A 17,659-nucleotide genomic window follows, 5' to 3' on the forward strand; every position below is an offset into this window, starting at 1 on the left:
ATGGGCAAGACCTGTGATATCTCAGCCTATTGGCAAATGCTTGCTTTTTTTAAGGTGACCACTTTACCTGCAGTATAGGAAACCGGTGTTTGCAGCTAGCTGTGTGATTAACCTCTAACCTATGCAAAATATAGTTCGCCTTACACGATACTGAAGTCTAGATTTTATATAGCCTGGGTATAATTTTCACCAATCTTTCCATTTCATTTTGTCTACCCTCTATTTTGAGTTACACCCTCTGTGATTTAATTGAATTGGTTTTAATAACTGAGTGAAGCAATTTAAATATTACAAGTTTGTGGTATTCAGAGGGACATTGACTACCACATAGTCTTTTCTTCTTTTGGTTTTTGATTGCCTCTGTGTCTGCTCTGTTCTGTCCACTTCATACTCTTCCTACCCTATCTGCAAAGGCTCTGACTGTACTTTCCGAGGGGGTAGCTATACCAGTGCAAAGCACAGGTGCACATGCAATATGCCAGTGTATAATGGGGATTGTATCAGTCCAACTGATTCTCTAGTGATTTACTGGGGAGTCAGACCAGTGGAAGCCTTGTTCTGTATTGGTGTAGTGTGGTTAAGTGAGGAGTTTTCACCAGTGTACATTGCTTCCCTAGTGTAGTCAAGCTCTTATTTTTTTTACTGTATACTAGCTTCATGCTTTCAAACCCTTTGGGCTTGTCTACACTTGAAATGCTAGTGATACAGCTACTGTAGCATCTACAGTAAAGCGCTACCTATGCCGATGGAGGGGTTATCCCACACATGTAGGTAATCCACCTCCCCAAGTGTTGGTAGCTAGGTTGACAGAAGAATTTTAGTGCTATCTACCTGGAGTTTTCACACCTCTGTGAGACATAGTTAAACTGGCCTAATTTTCTAGTGCAGACCAGGCCTGAGTTTCTCTCCTTATACTGTGTATTGATATTTAATTCCTTCTACCTGCACTTAGCAACAGCTTATCCTCTTTCCGATTGCTACCTCGGTTTTTATTGGCCAAGCAAAGCTGGTTCTGAGTTCAACTTGATGGCATTTCTTTGTTTGCTGTTTGGTTGTAACATGACAACTTTTGTATGCTGCATCCAGTCACTTCCAAAAATCGAGGCAATGATCTAGGCACCCGTCATTAACACCTACCACTGTAACAGTCCCCCCATCTGCAGTTTAACATGTTGATGCCCTGAATGATTATCTCCCAGACAGACAAGAAATAATAATGGGGGAAGAGGGAGGGGAAAACACAGGGCCCTGGTATCAGGGAATTGTGGGGCAGGAATGGGAGACACAGACCCTGGAAGGGGGAGAATGGGGACTTCAGTATGGGTAAAGGGTGGAATAGGGGATACAGCTCCTGGCATGGGGGTAAGAGGAGGGACAAGGGGAAATACTCCCTTGTATAAAGGTGGAGGAGAGGATGGAGGGGGACACATGAGTCCCTGGTATATGGCAAAGCAGGCAATTGAGGGGGTGGAGTTAGCCCCTGGAATGCGGGAGAGATTGGGAGAGTTCCACAGAGTCCTGAAATAAAGGGAAAGGGGAGTTTGACCCAACGAGAGCTTGTGGGGTGGAAAGGAGGAACGCAAGAGCCTGTGGCATGTGCAAAGAGCTCAGCTGACAGAAGCTACAAAATGTGAGACCCCCTAGTTTTATCATGGTGATACAACTCTAGCTCTCCATGGTTTTGTCATCATTTCTTGATTTATGCCTTACTTTAATGTTTACTTCTGTTTTCACACAGATACTTTTTAAATCTTTTTCCCTCCTATAGTTTTAAGGCTAGAAAGAACCATTATGATTATCTTAGTTAAACATAACACAGTTACAGAATTTCACAAAGTAATTCCTGCATCAAATCCATAGCTTTTGTCTGAGCTAGAACATATTTTTCAGAAAGAATCCAACCTGGATTTAAAGACTAATCTTTCCATTGTTCTCATTTTCCAGCTTTCTATTGTATTCTTTTTACCTCTCTCCTGCACCTCTTGTCATTTTCCATCATCCTCCATACCTTTGGAGTTCCCTTAATCTTTAGTTAATTACTTTGCTGTCCTCGTAAGGTCTGAAGATTTTTTTTTTCCAGTGTGGAAAAAGGAGTGAGTGTGTGTGTGTATGTTTGGAGCCTTGGTGTGTATGTTTGGAGAGAAAACATCCATCATTCTCTGTATTGGGACTTTAAAAATCCTACATTTAAGATATGTTCTAGGTCAAGCATACAGAAAGCTGTTATAAACCACAATAACATTAAAATGATTTTCCATACTAGGCACTAGGCTTCTATTAGAAGCTGAAAAATGAGGGCTGGTGACTTTGATTTCTGGTCCAGTTACCTGCTTCTCTAATAGTACCCATTGTCCCTGCCCACTGAAAATTTAAAATAAATAAAAGTGGAAGTGTTAGTGTCTGGAATCTGCTTACATTATTTAGCTGTATGGTATCTACATTTTGAATTATATATGCTGCTTCTAAAATATTTTAAAGGTTTGTAAGTAATATGCCACATAGGAGGAAGAGTCAGGTTACATGATCTATGGACCATAGGTGGTTAACAAAAAACAGACAAATCTGTAAATGATTATTGGTGACATGTATTGTATATAAAATATTTTCAGCTATTGAAAAGATGAAGTTAGACATTTTTCTGATTAGCTTCTGTGATGCAGAGTAGTTCTCTTTATGTTTATATCTTCTTTCTTGGGTAGCAGCAGGAAAAGAGTGACTGTTTTGTCACCCACAAAACAGCAGCTATCATGGTAGAACATTACTCACCACACCAGTTTCTTTGTGGCACTGCTATCTTGCAGAAGGGTCCTCCAGAAAAACAAAAGGGATGCAAACTAAGATGCTGAACTGTGTTGCTTTCCTAGGATTATGAGATTATGGAAGAGAAATTTAATATTTAAGGAAAGTTATACTCTCCCTTAAACTGTCCCCAAGGACTGTGGAATTATTTATTTATGGCAGTGCCCTCAATGTGCTGAACACTTTTCAGACATTCAGGAAGAAACTAGGGCTGTCAATTTAATGGCAGTTAACTCACGTGATTAACTCAAAAAGTATCACGATTCATCGCACTTATAACAATAGAATACCAATTGAAATTTATTAAATATTTTTGTTTTTCTACATTTTTAATATTGATTTCAATTACAACACAGAATAGAAAGTGCACAATGCTCACTTCATATTATTTTTATTACAAATATTTGCACTGTAAAAATGACAAAAGAAATAGTATTTTTCAATTCAAGTACTAAAGTGCAATCTCTTTATCGTGAAAGTGTAACTTACAAATGCAGATTTTTTTTTGGTTACATAACTGCACTCAAAAACAAAGCTGTGTAAAACTTTAGAGCCTACAAGTCCACTCAGTCCTACTTCTGATTCTGTCAATTGCTAAGAGAAACAAGTTTGTTTACATTGATGGGAGATACTGCTGCCTGCTTCTTATTTACAGAGTCACCTGAAAGTGAGAACAGGTGTTCGCATGGCACTTTTGTAGCTGGTGTTGCAAGATATTTACATGCCAGATATACTAAATATTCGTATGCCCCTTCCATGCTTCGGCCACCATTCCAGAGGACATGCTTCTATGCTGATGATGCTCGTTTAAAAAAAAAAAGCGTCAATTAAATTTGTGACTGTACTCCTTGGGGGGAGAATTGTATGTCTCCTGCTCTGTTTTACCTGGATTCTGCATATATTTCATGTTATAGCAGTCTTGGATGATGATCCAGCACATGTACGTTTTAAGAACACTTTCACAGCATATTTGACAAAATGCAAAGAAGATTTAAGAATCTGAAGTGCCATCCAACATCTGAGAGGGACAAGGTGTGGAGTGTGCTTTTAGAAGTCTGTAGTTTCCACATCAGAGTGTTGTTCTTTACAGAACCCAAACCACCAAAAAAGAAAATCAACCTTCTGCTGTTGGTATCTGACTCAGATCATGAAAATGAACATGCCTCAGTCCACATTGTTTTGGATTGTTATCAAGCAGAGCCCATCATCAGCATGGAAGCATGTCCTCTAGAATGGTGGTTGAAGCATGAAGGGACATATGAATCTTTAGCACATCTGGCACATCAATATCTTGCAACGCCGGCTACAACAGTGCCATGTGAAAGCTTGTTCTTACTTTCAGATGATGTAGACAAGAAGCAGGCAGCATTATCTTCTGCAAATTGTAACCAACCTTGTTTGCCTGAGTGATTGGCTGACCAAGAGGTAGGACTGAGTGGACTTGTAGGCTATAAAGTTTTACATTGTTTTATTTTTGAATGCAGGTTTTTTTACATATTTCTACATTTGTCAGTTCAACTTTCATGTTAGAGATTGCGCTACAGTACTTGTATGAGGTGAATTGAAATTTTTGTTTTTTACAGTGCAAATATTTATAATAAAATATAAATACAAAGTGAGCACTGTACACTTTGTATTCTGTGTTGTAATTGAAATTAATATACTTGAAAATGTAGTAATCATCCAAAAATATTTAAAATAAATGGTATTCTATTATTGTTTAACATCGTGATTAAGATTTTTAATCGCTTGACAGCCCTAGAAGAAACAGTCCCTGCTGAGGAGCTCACAGACTCTGGTGAGACAAGACAAGTAGACATAGATTTAGGTATCTTTACTGAATTTCAGCTAGGTCTAAAAGGAGGTTTGCTTACCTGGTATTTGAAATGCAAAAGTCTGTTTATGCCTAATCTGTTTAAGAATAGTTTTAATTAGAGACTGTTTACTTATGATTTGTCTCACAACACTTTTCTCAAAAGATAGATTTATCACTATCTTCTATTTCAGAACCACCATGTACATTATAGTGTGAGTAATTTGAATATATTTAAAAATCTAGGAAAACTTTACAATGAAATATATTAAAGTGGAGTGAAGATTAACACTGTAGGCTTATTTAAGAAGATCAGAAAGCCAGGAATTTCAAGCTTACTGTTGTACTTAAATAAATAAAAAGTCTGACCTATATAGAGCAGGTGACTATACAAAGTGGGACCTGGGAGAGAAAATGCTGATATCAGTGGGGGGATGTACTCTTTTGTTTACTGCTTGCTGTGTTTTGGTTTGGATTCTTTTTTTGTTAAAGAATACAGTTCTTAGTAGTCATCCCTCCCACCCCCACCCGCCTCATCCAGCATACTGCTGAGATGCTGACTTGAATCTTTTCAGCCACCTGGTCCTTTTCAGAGGGTAACTTTTAGAATTTGATGTATGAACATTAAAAAAAATATTGCTGACCTTTCATTGGTTATTGCTGGGGTCCAACCCCCCAATTTTACCTGCACTACCTTCCTGTTAACCTAATGTTGCCACTATTTTTGGTGGCCTCAGAGTGCAGCCACCAACTTTTGCTAGTGGTCACTCTCACACTAAAATACTTCATTAGCTTTAAGAAAAACAAATAAATATGCACATATTCACATCAAAATCATTGTAATTTGTTTATTGGTAGCTAGTAAGTCTGTTGTAAAAAGTGATATTAACAAACATAAAAGTATCACAGTTTTAACAGAAGACTTACTCAGCCCCGGCAAGCCTGGGGACAAATAAAGCCCTGGATGGGGAGGGGGGTCGGTGTAGGCAGTAGGGGTGAAGGGTGACGGAGTTGCGGGGGGGGGGAGAACTGAGGGACAGAGCCCAAAGACCCATGGCCAGGGGACAGGGATGGAGCCTGCCACCCCATCAATGCACGGGTGAAGCCCAAAGCCTGAGCCCCACCACCCCAGCTGTTTCTAGAGAGGGGCAGGACTCAACCCCTCTTTGAAGTCCCAGCAGGCAACGCCAAGGCCTGGTCTACGCTAATCAGTTATTTCAGAATTAGCAGAGTTAATTTTAAAAAAAATGATTCCGTCCACATGACCAAACTGGTTTTTTTGATTTAAAGGGCTCTTTAATCCAATTTCTGTACTCCACCTCAGCAAGTGGAGTAGCACTTAAAGTGAGATCGCAATCCCAGGTTAAAGGTATTGTGGACACAATTTGATGTTATTGGCCTCCGGGAGCTATCCCAGAATGCTCCCTTGTGACCGCTCTGGACAACACTCTCAACTCCAATGCACTAGCCAGGTGGGCAGGAAAAGCCCCGGGAACACTTGAATTTCATTTCCTGTTTGGTCACCACAGTCCACCATCATAGGCGACCTTGCAGAGTCCACCATCACAAGAGATCACGCAGTCCCGGATTCGTAGATGAACTCCAGCATGGTCTGAACGGGAGATACTGGATCCCCTCGCATGTTGGGGAGACGAATCTGTTATGGCAGAACTATGTTCCAAAAAGAACGCAAATACGTACGCTACAGTCTCCAGGGCCATGATGGAAAGAGGCTACTCCAGGAACAGAGAGCAGCGTTGTACAAAAATGAAGGAGCTCAGGCAAGCGTACCAAAAAGCCAGGGAGGCGAATGAGTGCTCTGGGTCACAGCCCCATACATTCTGCTTCTACTGTGAGCTGCTTGCAGTTATGGGGGGTGACGCCACTACTACCTACCACTGTCCATGGATACCTGCAAGGGGGGAGTTGCACGGAGAGAGGTGGATGAGTTTATTGGAGGACAAAGAGGAGGAGGAGGAGGACAGTGCACAGGCGGCAAGTGGGAAATCCGTTTTCCGCCCTAGCCAGGAACTATTCTTAATGCTGGAGCCAATAGCCTTCCTCCACTCCCAAGGCGGGCTCCCGGACCATGACCCTGGAGAAGGTATTTCTGGTGAGTGAGAGCCTGATGGGAGCCACGTGGTAGGGGAGAAACCCAGCCGTGCCGGGCTGTTTGCGTTTAGTTTAAAGGGCTCATCTCTGCTCAGAGCCTCATCAGAGCCACGCGTTGGGTGTGGGGTCGGGGGTCGGGAGGGGAGGGGTGTTGTGTGACGCGATCATCCCAGAGAGCCCGCAGGCCCTCCTTTTATATGGCAAACCCACAAGGCATTGCTTGCTGTGGGAGAGGGGGCCCTGCAGTTTGAAAGCATTGAAATGAATGTGGAAGAAGCAGAACCCCATGTACCCCTAGGGCTTACCATGGCTGCCTGTAAGATGAATTCTGTTGCCTGGCCATGCTTTGGCTTACTCACACTAAAGTGTCTGCCACTTTGGTGTAAGAGGCAAAATGCTAACTTGTACAGAAAGAACATGTGCTGTGTACTATGAATTGCCTGTTTCACTGAGAAAGTGTGTCCCCTTTGTTCTCTGAAATGTATATTTTAAAATACTACTCTCCCTTTTTCTCCTCCCACAGGTGCAAATGTTTCAACGCGGCCCCTATCTACTCCGGCCCAGAGGCTGGTCCAGATTAGAATGCGGAAAAAATGAACTCGGGATGACATGTTCGCTGAGCTCATGCAGTCCTCCCGCACTGATAGGCCCAGCTGAATGCATGGAGGCAAACAATTGCAGAGACCTGTAAAGCGTTTAGTGAACATGAAGAGAGGAGGGACGCACGCGATGAGAGCAGGCAGGACGCTATGGTCAAGCTCATGGGGAAGCAAACTGACATGCTGCGCTGTATGGTGGATCTAATGTGGGAAAGGCAGCAAGACCACAGACTGCTGCTGCAGCCTCCATATAACTGCCCCCCTCCTCCCCAAGTTCCATAGCCTCCTCACCCAGATGCCCAAGAACACAAGGGGGGAGGCTACGGGGACCCACACACTCAACCCCAGAGGATCTCCCAAGCAGCAGAAAGCTGGCATATGTGAACTTTTGATTTGGTTTCTGGACTTGTCCTTCCCTCCTCCTCCACTCCTCTAATCCAATTTCTCCCCCCCCCCCCGCCCCGGGTCTACCTTCTGATTTCTCTCAATGTATTGTGCAACAAATAATAAAGAACGTTTTTTAAACAATTGTTACTTTATTTCCTTTTATATATATATTTATTTCCTATATATATATAGGGGGCAGGTAACTTCAAGAGAAACAAACACAACTGTCACACCGTACCTTGGCCGGTCATGAAACTGGCTTTCAAAGCTTCTCTGATGCACAGAGTGCCCTGCTGCACTCTTCTAATTGCCCTGTTGTCTGGCTGTGTGAAATTGGCCGCCAGGCAAGTTGCCTCAGCCTCCCACCCCGCCATAAATGTCTCCCCCTTACTCTCACAGAGATTGTGGAGCACACAGCAAGCAGAAATAACAATGGGAATATTGGTTTTGCTGAGGTCTAACCGAGTCAGTAAACTGTGGCAGCGTGCTTTCAAATGTCCAAATGCATGTTCTATCACCATTCTGCACTTGGTCAGTCTATAGTTGAACTGCTACTTACTACTGTCCAGGGTGCCTGTGAAAGGCTTCATGAGCCATGGCATTAAGGGGGAGGCTGGGTCCCCGAGGATAACTATAGGCATTTCAACATCCCCAACAGTAATTTTCTGGTCTGGGAAATAAGTCCCTTCCTGCAGCTGTTCAAACAGACCAGAGTACCTGAAGATGCAAGCATCATGCACCTTTCCCGGCCATCCCATGTTGATGTCGGTGAAACGTCCCTTGTGATCCACCAGTGCTTGCAGCACCATGGAAAAGTACCCCTTGCAGTTTACATACTGGCCGCCCCGGTGTGCTGGGGCCAAGATAGGGATATGCGTTCTGTATATTGCCCTGCCGAGTTAGGGAACCCCAGTGCATTAAGACCATCCACAATGGTCTGCACATTTCCCAGAGTCATTACCCTTGATAGCAGCTGGTCAACGATTGTGTTGGTTACTTACAGCACAGCAGCTCCCATAGTAGATTTGCCCACTCCAAACTGATTCCTGACTGACCAGTAGCTGTTGGGCATTGCAAGCTTCCACCGTGCTATGGCCACTTGCTTCTCAACTGTGAGGGCTGCTCTCATTTTGGTGTCTTTGCTCTTCAGGGCAGGGGACAGCAAGTCACAAAGTTCCATGAAAGTGGCCCTACACATACGAAAGTTTTGCAGCCACTGGGAATCATCCCAGACCCGCAATACTATGCGGTCCCACCAGTCTGTGCTTGTTTCCTGGGCCCAGAATTGGCGTTCCACGGCATGAACCTGGTCCAATGCCACCATGAGTTCCCAATCACCACATGCTGTGGCATTTTCCCCCCTAGCCAGGAACTATTCTTAATGCTGGAACCAATAGCCTCCCCCCACTCCCAACTCAGGCTCCTGGACCATGACCCTGGAGAAGGTACATCTGTGGAACATCTGTGTCCTCATCAGTATAGTAATCACACTGTTGTTGCTTCCTCGCCTGGTTTTGTAGGTACTGTACATACTGCTGGATAATGCGCGAGGTATTTACAATGGTCAAAACTGCAGTGGAGATCTCAGCGGGCTCCATGCTTGCCGTGCTATGGCACCTGCATGGGTAATCCTGGAAAAAGGGCACGAAACATAGGAAATGTGTTTGGTTCAAGATGGCCAATAAAAGGTGGGAAATGATTGTCTTCTGTAGCTTTCACGGAGGCAGGAAGCTTGCTAGAACTGCAAGAGCGGGAGAGCAGAGTTTGCGGCGGAAGCTGTGTGGCTCAGTTCACGATGGCTGAAAAAAGGCGGGAAATGGTTAGATAAGAGTAGATAGACGAGAGGACATGCGAGGTGGATTCATAGTACCAGGACACAGGCAGTGCACCGTACTACACCGTCTGCTGGCAATATGATGTCTGCCATAGCTTTCACGGAGGGAGGAGCGAGTGACGACACACACCCAGAAACACCCGCGAGAATGTTTTAGCCTCATCATGCACTGGGAGCTTAACCCAGAATTTCTATGGGCAGCAGGGACTGCGGGAACTGTGGGATAGCTACTCACAGTGCATCACTCTGACATTCGATGCTAGCCTCGGTACTGTGGACGCACTCCGCCAAATTCATGTGCTTTAGTGGGGACACACAACACCGAATATATAAAATCGCTTCCAAAAATTTGAATAGAATAATTTCAAATTAATTTAGTACTGTAGACATACCCATAGGCAGTGCATCCAGGAGCAACAGTGAGGAGGAGGGGCTGCTGCTTTGCCCCCCCCCCCCACCTCCTCCCAATCATAGCCCAAGAGGATGTGGCCACAAGGAAAGCTCCATCTGAGAAACACTGATCTTGTTTGATTTCTTACATAGAACAAGCCGTAGAATTTAACCCAATAAAATCCTCCATCAAGACCATGAGTTCTAGCTGAGTTGCAGCATCTCTTTTAGAAAAACATCCACTCTTAAATACTTCAAGTGATGGAGAATCCAACATATCCCTAGGTAAGTTTTTTCCAATGGCTAATTCCTCTCACTGTTAAAAATCATATTTCTAGTCTGAATTTTTCTAGCTTCAACTTCCCACTGTTGCATTTTATTTTGCTAGATTAGAGCCATCTTCTATCAGAAATCATGCCATGTAGAATTTAAAGGCAAAGATCAAGTCACCTCTTAAATCTTCTCCAGGATAAGCCAGATCTCAGCTCTATTCTAAACCTTTCCAGTTTTTCAACATCCTACTTGAAATGCGGACTCTCACTTTCAGTATTCCAGTAATGATCTTATTAATAGTTGGGTGGAAAAGTTTCTTCCTCGCAAGAACAAGATTTTCAATTATTCCTCCACCAATCTCAAATGTTCATGAAGTGATCATTGGAAAAAATTCTGATTTGGGTAAATGAAAATGTTTCATACCTATTATTTTGAAATATTTTATTTAAATTTCAACCTATTTTTTATCTTGTTAGTATAAATTAATTAAAATAGTGAAATGAAAAGGTGTTTCAAGCCAGAAAGTGAAACTGTTTAGCAAATATCATAATGGGATGTTTTGTCAACTTACACTGTTGTTTTTCAAATTGGGAGATTCTTCAAAACCAGCCCATTCCCATGGACAATTTTGATTTCAACAAATCAATATTTTCTAATGAACTTCCCCAGGCAGTCCCATTCATTAATGCTGAACACAGAGGTAATATCACCTCCCTGCTTCTACTCAATATTCACCTATTTACACATCCAAGGTTCACGATAGTTCCCATAACTACAGCACTGCAGGTCATGTTCCGTTGGCTATCCACTGTGAACTTAAATCCTTTTCACTGGTTTATAGGAAAGTATCTGAATGTGTGACCTACATTCTGTTTCTAGATTTGACTTGCCATTTGGTAGTATTAAAACACCTGTTCTACTGAGCCCAGCTCACCAAACAATCGAGATAGCTCTGTCCACCTGACTTATCCCTATTATTTACCACTCCACCATTTTTTGTCATCTGCATACTTGTGATAGTAGTGATTTTATATCCAGATTGTTAATGGGGATATTGAATAGCATTGGGTCAAGAACAGATTGCTGTAGGATCCCACTAAAAATGCTTAAATAGATGGTGATTCCCCATTTACAGTCACTTTCTGAGATCTGTCATTTTTAAATCCATTTCATGTGTGCTACAGTGATTTTTTGCATCATGTTAACTGTTTAATCAGAAAGTCATGCAGTACTAAATTAAATATCTTTCCAGAGTCTAAGTAATTATATTGTCAGGTACCTTTACCACCCAAATTTTTCATCTCATCAAAAAATGTGTGTGACATCTGTTTTCCATAATCCTCATTGAATGGCATTAATTATGCCACAGGCCTTTAATTTTTTACTGATTTGCATCCATATCAGCTTTTCCATGATTTTTTTCCAAGAACAAGGTCAAGCTCACTAGCTTATGTATCCATTTTAATTAGCAAACTTACCTTTCCCCAGTCCGTCCTTCCTTCCTTCCTTCCCCACTATTTCAAGATTTGTTAAAAATGAGCTTTATTCTTGCCCTAAAACTTTTCTGCTCCCTGAATGAGCTCAAGAAAATACGCCTCTAAATCCATAAGGAACACCAAGCCCAAGTCCTTATGAATTGTTCTCACAGGTTTTATTATCAGATGCTGAGTAACCTTTTGACAGGTAGTTGCATTCCACTCAATCATACACAGTAGAGAAATGTGGTCCAGGTAAAACTTCCCGAAGGACATGGAACTAAACTTGATTGACTGTAATTTTGAAGAAGTGGATTAGGCTGTAACTTCTTTAACTTTCTGAAGTGATCTTGGCAAGACTGCCCACAATCGCTTCATCTTCAAACTAGAGCTTGAGAACTGGCAGAGATAAGGAAAAAAAAAAGGGGGGGGGGTAACATAAGGGAGGCAGCATGGTTGAGTTCTTAAAACAGGGACCAAAGCCAGGACACCTGGGTTCAAATTCCAACTCTTTCACTGGCTCAGTGTGCGACCTTAACCTTTCTGTTTCCCTAGCTGAACAATAAAGGATAATGCTTCTCTCTTTTGAAAGATGCTGAACTCCTCAGAGGGCCCTGTAACATAATGTTATATTAGAGGTATGCCTATTTCCTTATAGCAGCATTCACAACCTTTACAGGTTGGTTATTCCTGATCTGAAGTAAAAAATGTTCAGCCTCCCTCAATTTACTATAAAAGTATAAATGGTAACCATATGTAATTTGTGTCTGCTTTGAGATGTTGACAAAGAATACAGGGGGAGGGGATAGCTCAGTGGTTTGAGCATTGGCCTGCTAAACCCAGGGTTGTGAGTTCAATCTCTGAGGTGGCCACTTAGGGATCTGGGGCAAAATCAGTACTTGGTCCTGCTAGTGAAGGCAGGGGGATGGACACAATGACCTTTCAGGATCCCTTCCAGTTCTATGAAATAGGTATATCTCCATTTATTTATTTTATCCTGAAGGACATGGGAGGGGGGGATGTAACAAAGGATTTTGAGCTTCTCTTTTGTTTCTTAAGCACAGCACTGGAAAACCTTGATCTGCCACCATTAACTGAAAAGAGGAGTTTGACTGGGGTCCCTCAATTAGGGTGAACTGTAAAGAATGGGGCAGGGAATCCCCAAAGCTGGGTGATAGTCTAATACTTAGATTTACCAAGCCAGCACAAAACAGCTTCTGTTACCCCTCACTGGTTACCTAGAAGCCAACAACACAATTTCCCTTAAAGTAACCCAGTGTTAGGTCTCCATCCAGACACCAAAGTCAAATATGATGAGGATTACTTAAACTCTTATTCATCATATAAAAAAGTTCTACCAATCCCAAAGGATCAGACACAGTACCTCCCAGGGTAATGAATATTCCAGATCTTACCCAAATACATGCTTATAGCCAATTTTTATTAACTAAACTAAAATTTATTAACAAAAAGAGAGAGGGTATTGGTTAAAAGATCAGTATACATACAGACATAAGTTCAATTCTTGACTTTGTTTCATAGCAGAGATGGTGAGCGTTGTAGTTGCAAAGAGTTCTTTCAGAATTAGTTCATAGGTTATAGTCCAAATGTTTATATTCAGAGTGGTCCAGTCAGGACTGGGTTCTCAGCCTTGTGGCTTAAGCTTCCCCTGCATGAAGCATCAAGCGGATCTGAGATAAAAAGGATTGGGACCCAAGACATCTTTAGACAGTTTTCTAGCAGCAACTTAACCATACAGTCCTGGGTGAACAATAGGCTTTTGATGTAATCTATTTCCCAAACCTCACCGGTAGTAATTAACTACATGGATTAATATAACATACTTTATCCATTAAGCAGTCTTATCACAAACTTTAAAGAGACATATAGACAATAACATTATTTCACTCAAGATTCATCTAAATGTTAATATTCTCCTTTGATCTCTGAATTAATAGCTACAGGGACAACAGGAACTGTCTGTTTACATGGCTAATCATTAAACAAGATAAGTAAACACATACAATTAGTATCACCTTTAACTTCTAACAATATAGGTTTGCATTTCAAAGTTCTAGCCTATTTAACATGCAGTGGGCCTAATTATAATTTACATACCTTTCTAACATGTCTCTAAAGGTTGACTCTGGGTCAATTAGCCTGCAAGCTGCTTAATCCTTTCTGGCTATCTGAAAATGAAGTAAAGTTAATTAAATTGGTAGGAAATGGGATGGCAGCAGTAGACCATAAGGTGCATAAGTTAACAATTAAGCAAATACTAAAGAAATAAGATGATGGTTTATAGTTTAAAAGTTTGGTCATTTAAATGTGTGTACAATGTTGGCACACAGCTAAGGACAATGAGATGGCAGTTTTAAGCAGTTTAACCTATGGCCGGTATGTTGGTAGGCAGAGTGTGGACTGAGGTTAGGAAAAGATCATTCCAGAAACTTCAGGGAGGGGGTCAGTCAGGCATGCTCAATCCAAAACTAGGTGAGGCTCACATCCCATAATAGTAAACAGCCCATAATACTAAAACTTGTTGTGCAACAGCTTTAATTGACAGATTCAGCAGTTGTGATTGGTCTACAAGTATGGACAAATCAGCGAAGGACTGAAGGTGACTGGAGGGATAGGCATGCTAATGCAAACAATGAAAAATAAGCCAATCAGAACAGGCCAAAAATTGTATATAAGGCAGAGATCAACCAGACAAAAGTGAGTCCAGCTAGGAGCAAGAGAAGAAGGAGAAACAGAAAAAGATCAGAAGAAACCTAAAAGAGCAATGGGATCTGAAGCAACTGCAGAGTGATGGCGGCAGCAGCAGTGGTGTTGCTGGACAGAGCAGAAGGACCCTGATGGAACAGAGGGACAGAAGACTACAGAGAGTAAGCATGCCAGTCGTCATATAGGTTATAGACTAGAAATAGAGTTAATGAATGTGTATGTTTGGGATAATAAAGATGATTATCTCTTCTGTTTTACTATGTATGACGTTTAGGGTTTATTAAGTTCGCTGTCAGTGTCCTGCACGTGACTGATCACCATGTACAGAACAGAATCACTTAAGCCATTCCAACTGTGTGACACTACAGTCTTGGGTATTTTAACTTGTATACCTGTGCTAAGGGAGTTATGTTTGTTTTGATTAGGTTTAGATGAATTGTATTAGGAAAAGTTGGTTACACTAAATAAAGAAAATACCTTGTTTTGGAAAAGTACTGCCCCGGTGTCAATCCTTTGAGCGGAGGGCTGTATCCATGTCCTCCAGGGGTGAACAGATCTAGTCTGTTCTGGGGAGTTTCTGGAAGGGCATAGGGAGATCCTTGATAAACACTGGCAATTCTACAGGCCCCCTCCTTTGGCCTTGCAGGAACAGATTAATAGGCCAACATCTTGGGAACCTGGAAGTAAGCAATAGGTGGGCTACTCTGGGATTTTTGAATCTGTTCTTGTGGTAACAGGGACAAAAAGATTTCTTTGCTTTAGACTGTAATAAAACTTAATCCTTGCCACACCCCCGATTGTCATTTGTGACCCCCCTGGGGGGTCACAACCCATTGGTTGAGAAATGCTGTAGAGGCCATATATATTGCTTTGTGTTAATGAACTTATTGTGGATTGGAGATCCAGAAACATCATCTACAATTTATTAATTTCTTGTAGAAGTTACAGTCTGTGTTTCTAAAATGACTGATTTTAAGTCTGAGATGATGCTCTTTAGATCGGCCTCCCTTACTCACGTTCTCTTCATGGAATTTTAAGTAGGTACCCAAAAACATAGGGATCCTTATTCTCTGTTCTGTTAGGTCTCCTTGATACTGTTCTAGCAGTGCCTTAATGTAATTAAGAATTGGGTCCATTTTATGTAGGAATGAAAACGAAAAAGGTCCAGATGACATAATTGGAGATAATAGGCCAGCTTGTCAGCTGGTGTAAATCTGAATCTCTCTAGTATTGAGCTGAAAATGGGGTTAAATTTTTGTGCTGATTCAAAAGACTCTTCATTGGAAGTAAATCGGTATTGACTTTGGCCTGATTTATTCCCAGCTATAAAATACACTAGGGAAGAGCTGGAGCAATGGTCCACAATAAATTTTAACATGAGAGGAAGAGTAAACATGATTAAAATCAAATCAACATCTGTTTAAAATCTGTCAGATCATATCCAGACTGTATTTCTCTTTGATAAGAAAATATTTTAATACGCTTGGAACAAAAAGAAACCTCAAATATTTATTTAAAATATAAAAATGACAAATAATAAAACTCACTACTTCCATTCAAAATGCAGCTCTTCCACTAAGCTTCCTTTGTTAAAACTGTAAGAAGGAAGGAGAGTTATGGTTCATAAAAGACAATAACAAAACTTTTTCGTTACTAAGTATTTCTACCAAATGGACACAGCACTGGATGACCATTTGGCCTCCTGCTCAGTAGATATCTCAGGGGAGGATTATCTCTTCTGTTTCTATGCACTGGGGCAGAGTTGGCATTCACTAATTATTAATTTTCCAAACAAGCCCTGTTAAAAATGGACACATTGCCAAAAATCTAAAACTCTTTATCAGATCATATTTGTTCTCTCTTTTTCATGCTGTATAATGAATGAGACTATCGGGTGACAGTTGAACAATGCATTATGAAATTACGTGCACATGAGGTATTTGTTTTATGAAGTGACAGGTTTAAATATTGATACATCCAAAAACAGGATCAAATTCTTCCTTTGGTAAACATCTGTGCAATCCCACAGAAGACTATGGGGAAAGTAATTATACCTGAAGTGTTAGATGCTTGTTATTTTCCTTTACCTGAAGATGATCTAGTAGTTTAAATTAGCAAAATTCCCATTGGTTTCAAGTTGAAGTGTTGACATCATTGTTTCATAGATTCCAAGGCTGGAAGGGACCATTGTGATAATCTAATCTGACCTACAGTATAACACAGGCCATACAACTTCCCCAAAATAATTCCTAGAGCAGGGGTTCTCCGACTTTTGAACTGGTGACCCTTTTCACACAGCAAACCTCTCAGTGTGACCTCCCTTATATCTTTAAAGACACTTTTTTATATATTTAACACCATTATAAATGCTGGGAGTGAAGCAGGGTTTGGGGTGGAGGCTGACAGCTCACAACCCCCCATGTAATACCCTCGTGAGCCCCTGAGGGATCCTGACCCCCAGTTTGAGAACCCCTGTCCTGAAGCATAGCTTTTAGAAAAACTTCCAACCTTGATTTAAAAATTATCAATAATGCACAATCCACCAAGACCCTTGATAAATTATTCCTATGGTTAATGATTCTCACCATTAAAATATTACTCTTTATTTCCAGTCTGAATTTGTCTAGCTTCAGCTTTCAGCCTTTGGATCGTGTTATGTCTTTCTCTGCTAGACTGAAGAGTCAATTATTAAATATTTATTTCCCATATAGTTACTCATAGACCATAATCAAGTCACCTCATAACCTTCTCTTTGTTAAGCTAATTTCCTGAGTCTATCACTATAAGACATGTTTTCAAAACCTTTAATCATTCTTGTGGTTCTTCTCTGAACACTCTCTAATTTAACAACATCCTTCTTGAATTATGGGCACCTGAATTGGACACAGTATTCCAACAGAGGTCACATCAGTGCCAAATATAGAGGTAAAATAACCTCTCTACTCGTACTCTAAATTACCTTGTTTAAATATCCCCGGATTGCATAAGCTCTTTTAGCCACCACATCAGACTGGAAGCTCATCGTCTTCTTTGAGTGATTGCTCGTGTATTCCACACTAGATGTGCGTGCTCGCCACGTGCACCGGTGCCAGAAGTTTTTCCCTTAGCAGTACCCATAGTGGGGAGCGTCCACTGGAGTGGTGCCTGCCTGGCGCGGTATAAGGGGAGCAGCACACTCCCCCCCCCAGTTCCTTCTTGCCACCAGTGAAGGTGTGTCGGAACTGCTCTGCTCCAGCTTTGCTCTAGCTTG

At 41.5% G+C, this 17,659-nt stretch overlaps 1 protein-coding gene across 2 annotated transcripts in view; it reads left to right on the forward strand.

Annotated features, from left to right (window-relative positions):
* ZNF800 (zinc finger protein 800) overlaps positions 1–14,860 on the forward strand; it is a 59,588-nt gene extending 44,728 nt beyond the window's left edge. For both annotated transcript variants that reach the window (XM_044984971.1, XM_044984977.1), the window contains exon 6: positions 14,236–14,860. In XM_044984971.1, the coding sequence (XP_044840906.1) occupies positions 14,236–14,245 (10 nt within the window). In that variant the 3' untranslated portion in view covers positions 14,246–14,860. The remainder of the gene's footprint in view (positions 1–14,235) is intronic.
* Positions 14,861–17,659: the final 2,799 nt, after the last annotated feature.

This window comes from Mauremys mutica, chromosome 1 (assembly GCF_020497125.1).
Source record: "Mauremys mutica isolate MM-2020 ecotype Southern chromosome 1, ASM2049712v1, whole genome shotgun sequence".
NCBI classification, from domain to species: Eukaryota; Metazoa; Chordata; order Testudines; family Geoemydidae; genus Mauremys; species Mauremys mutica.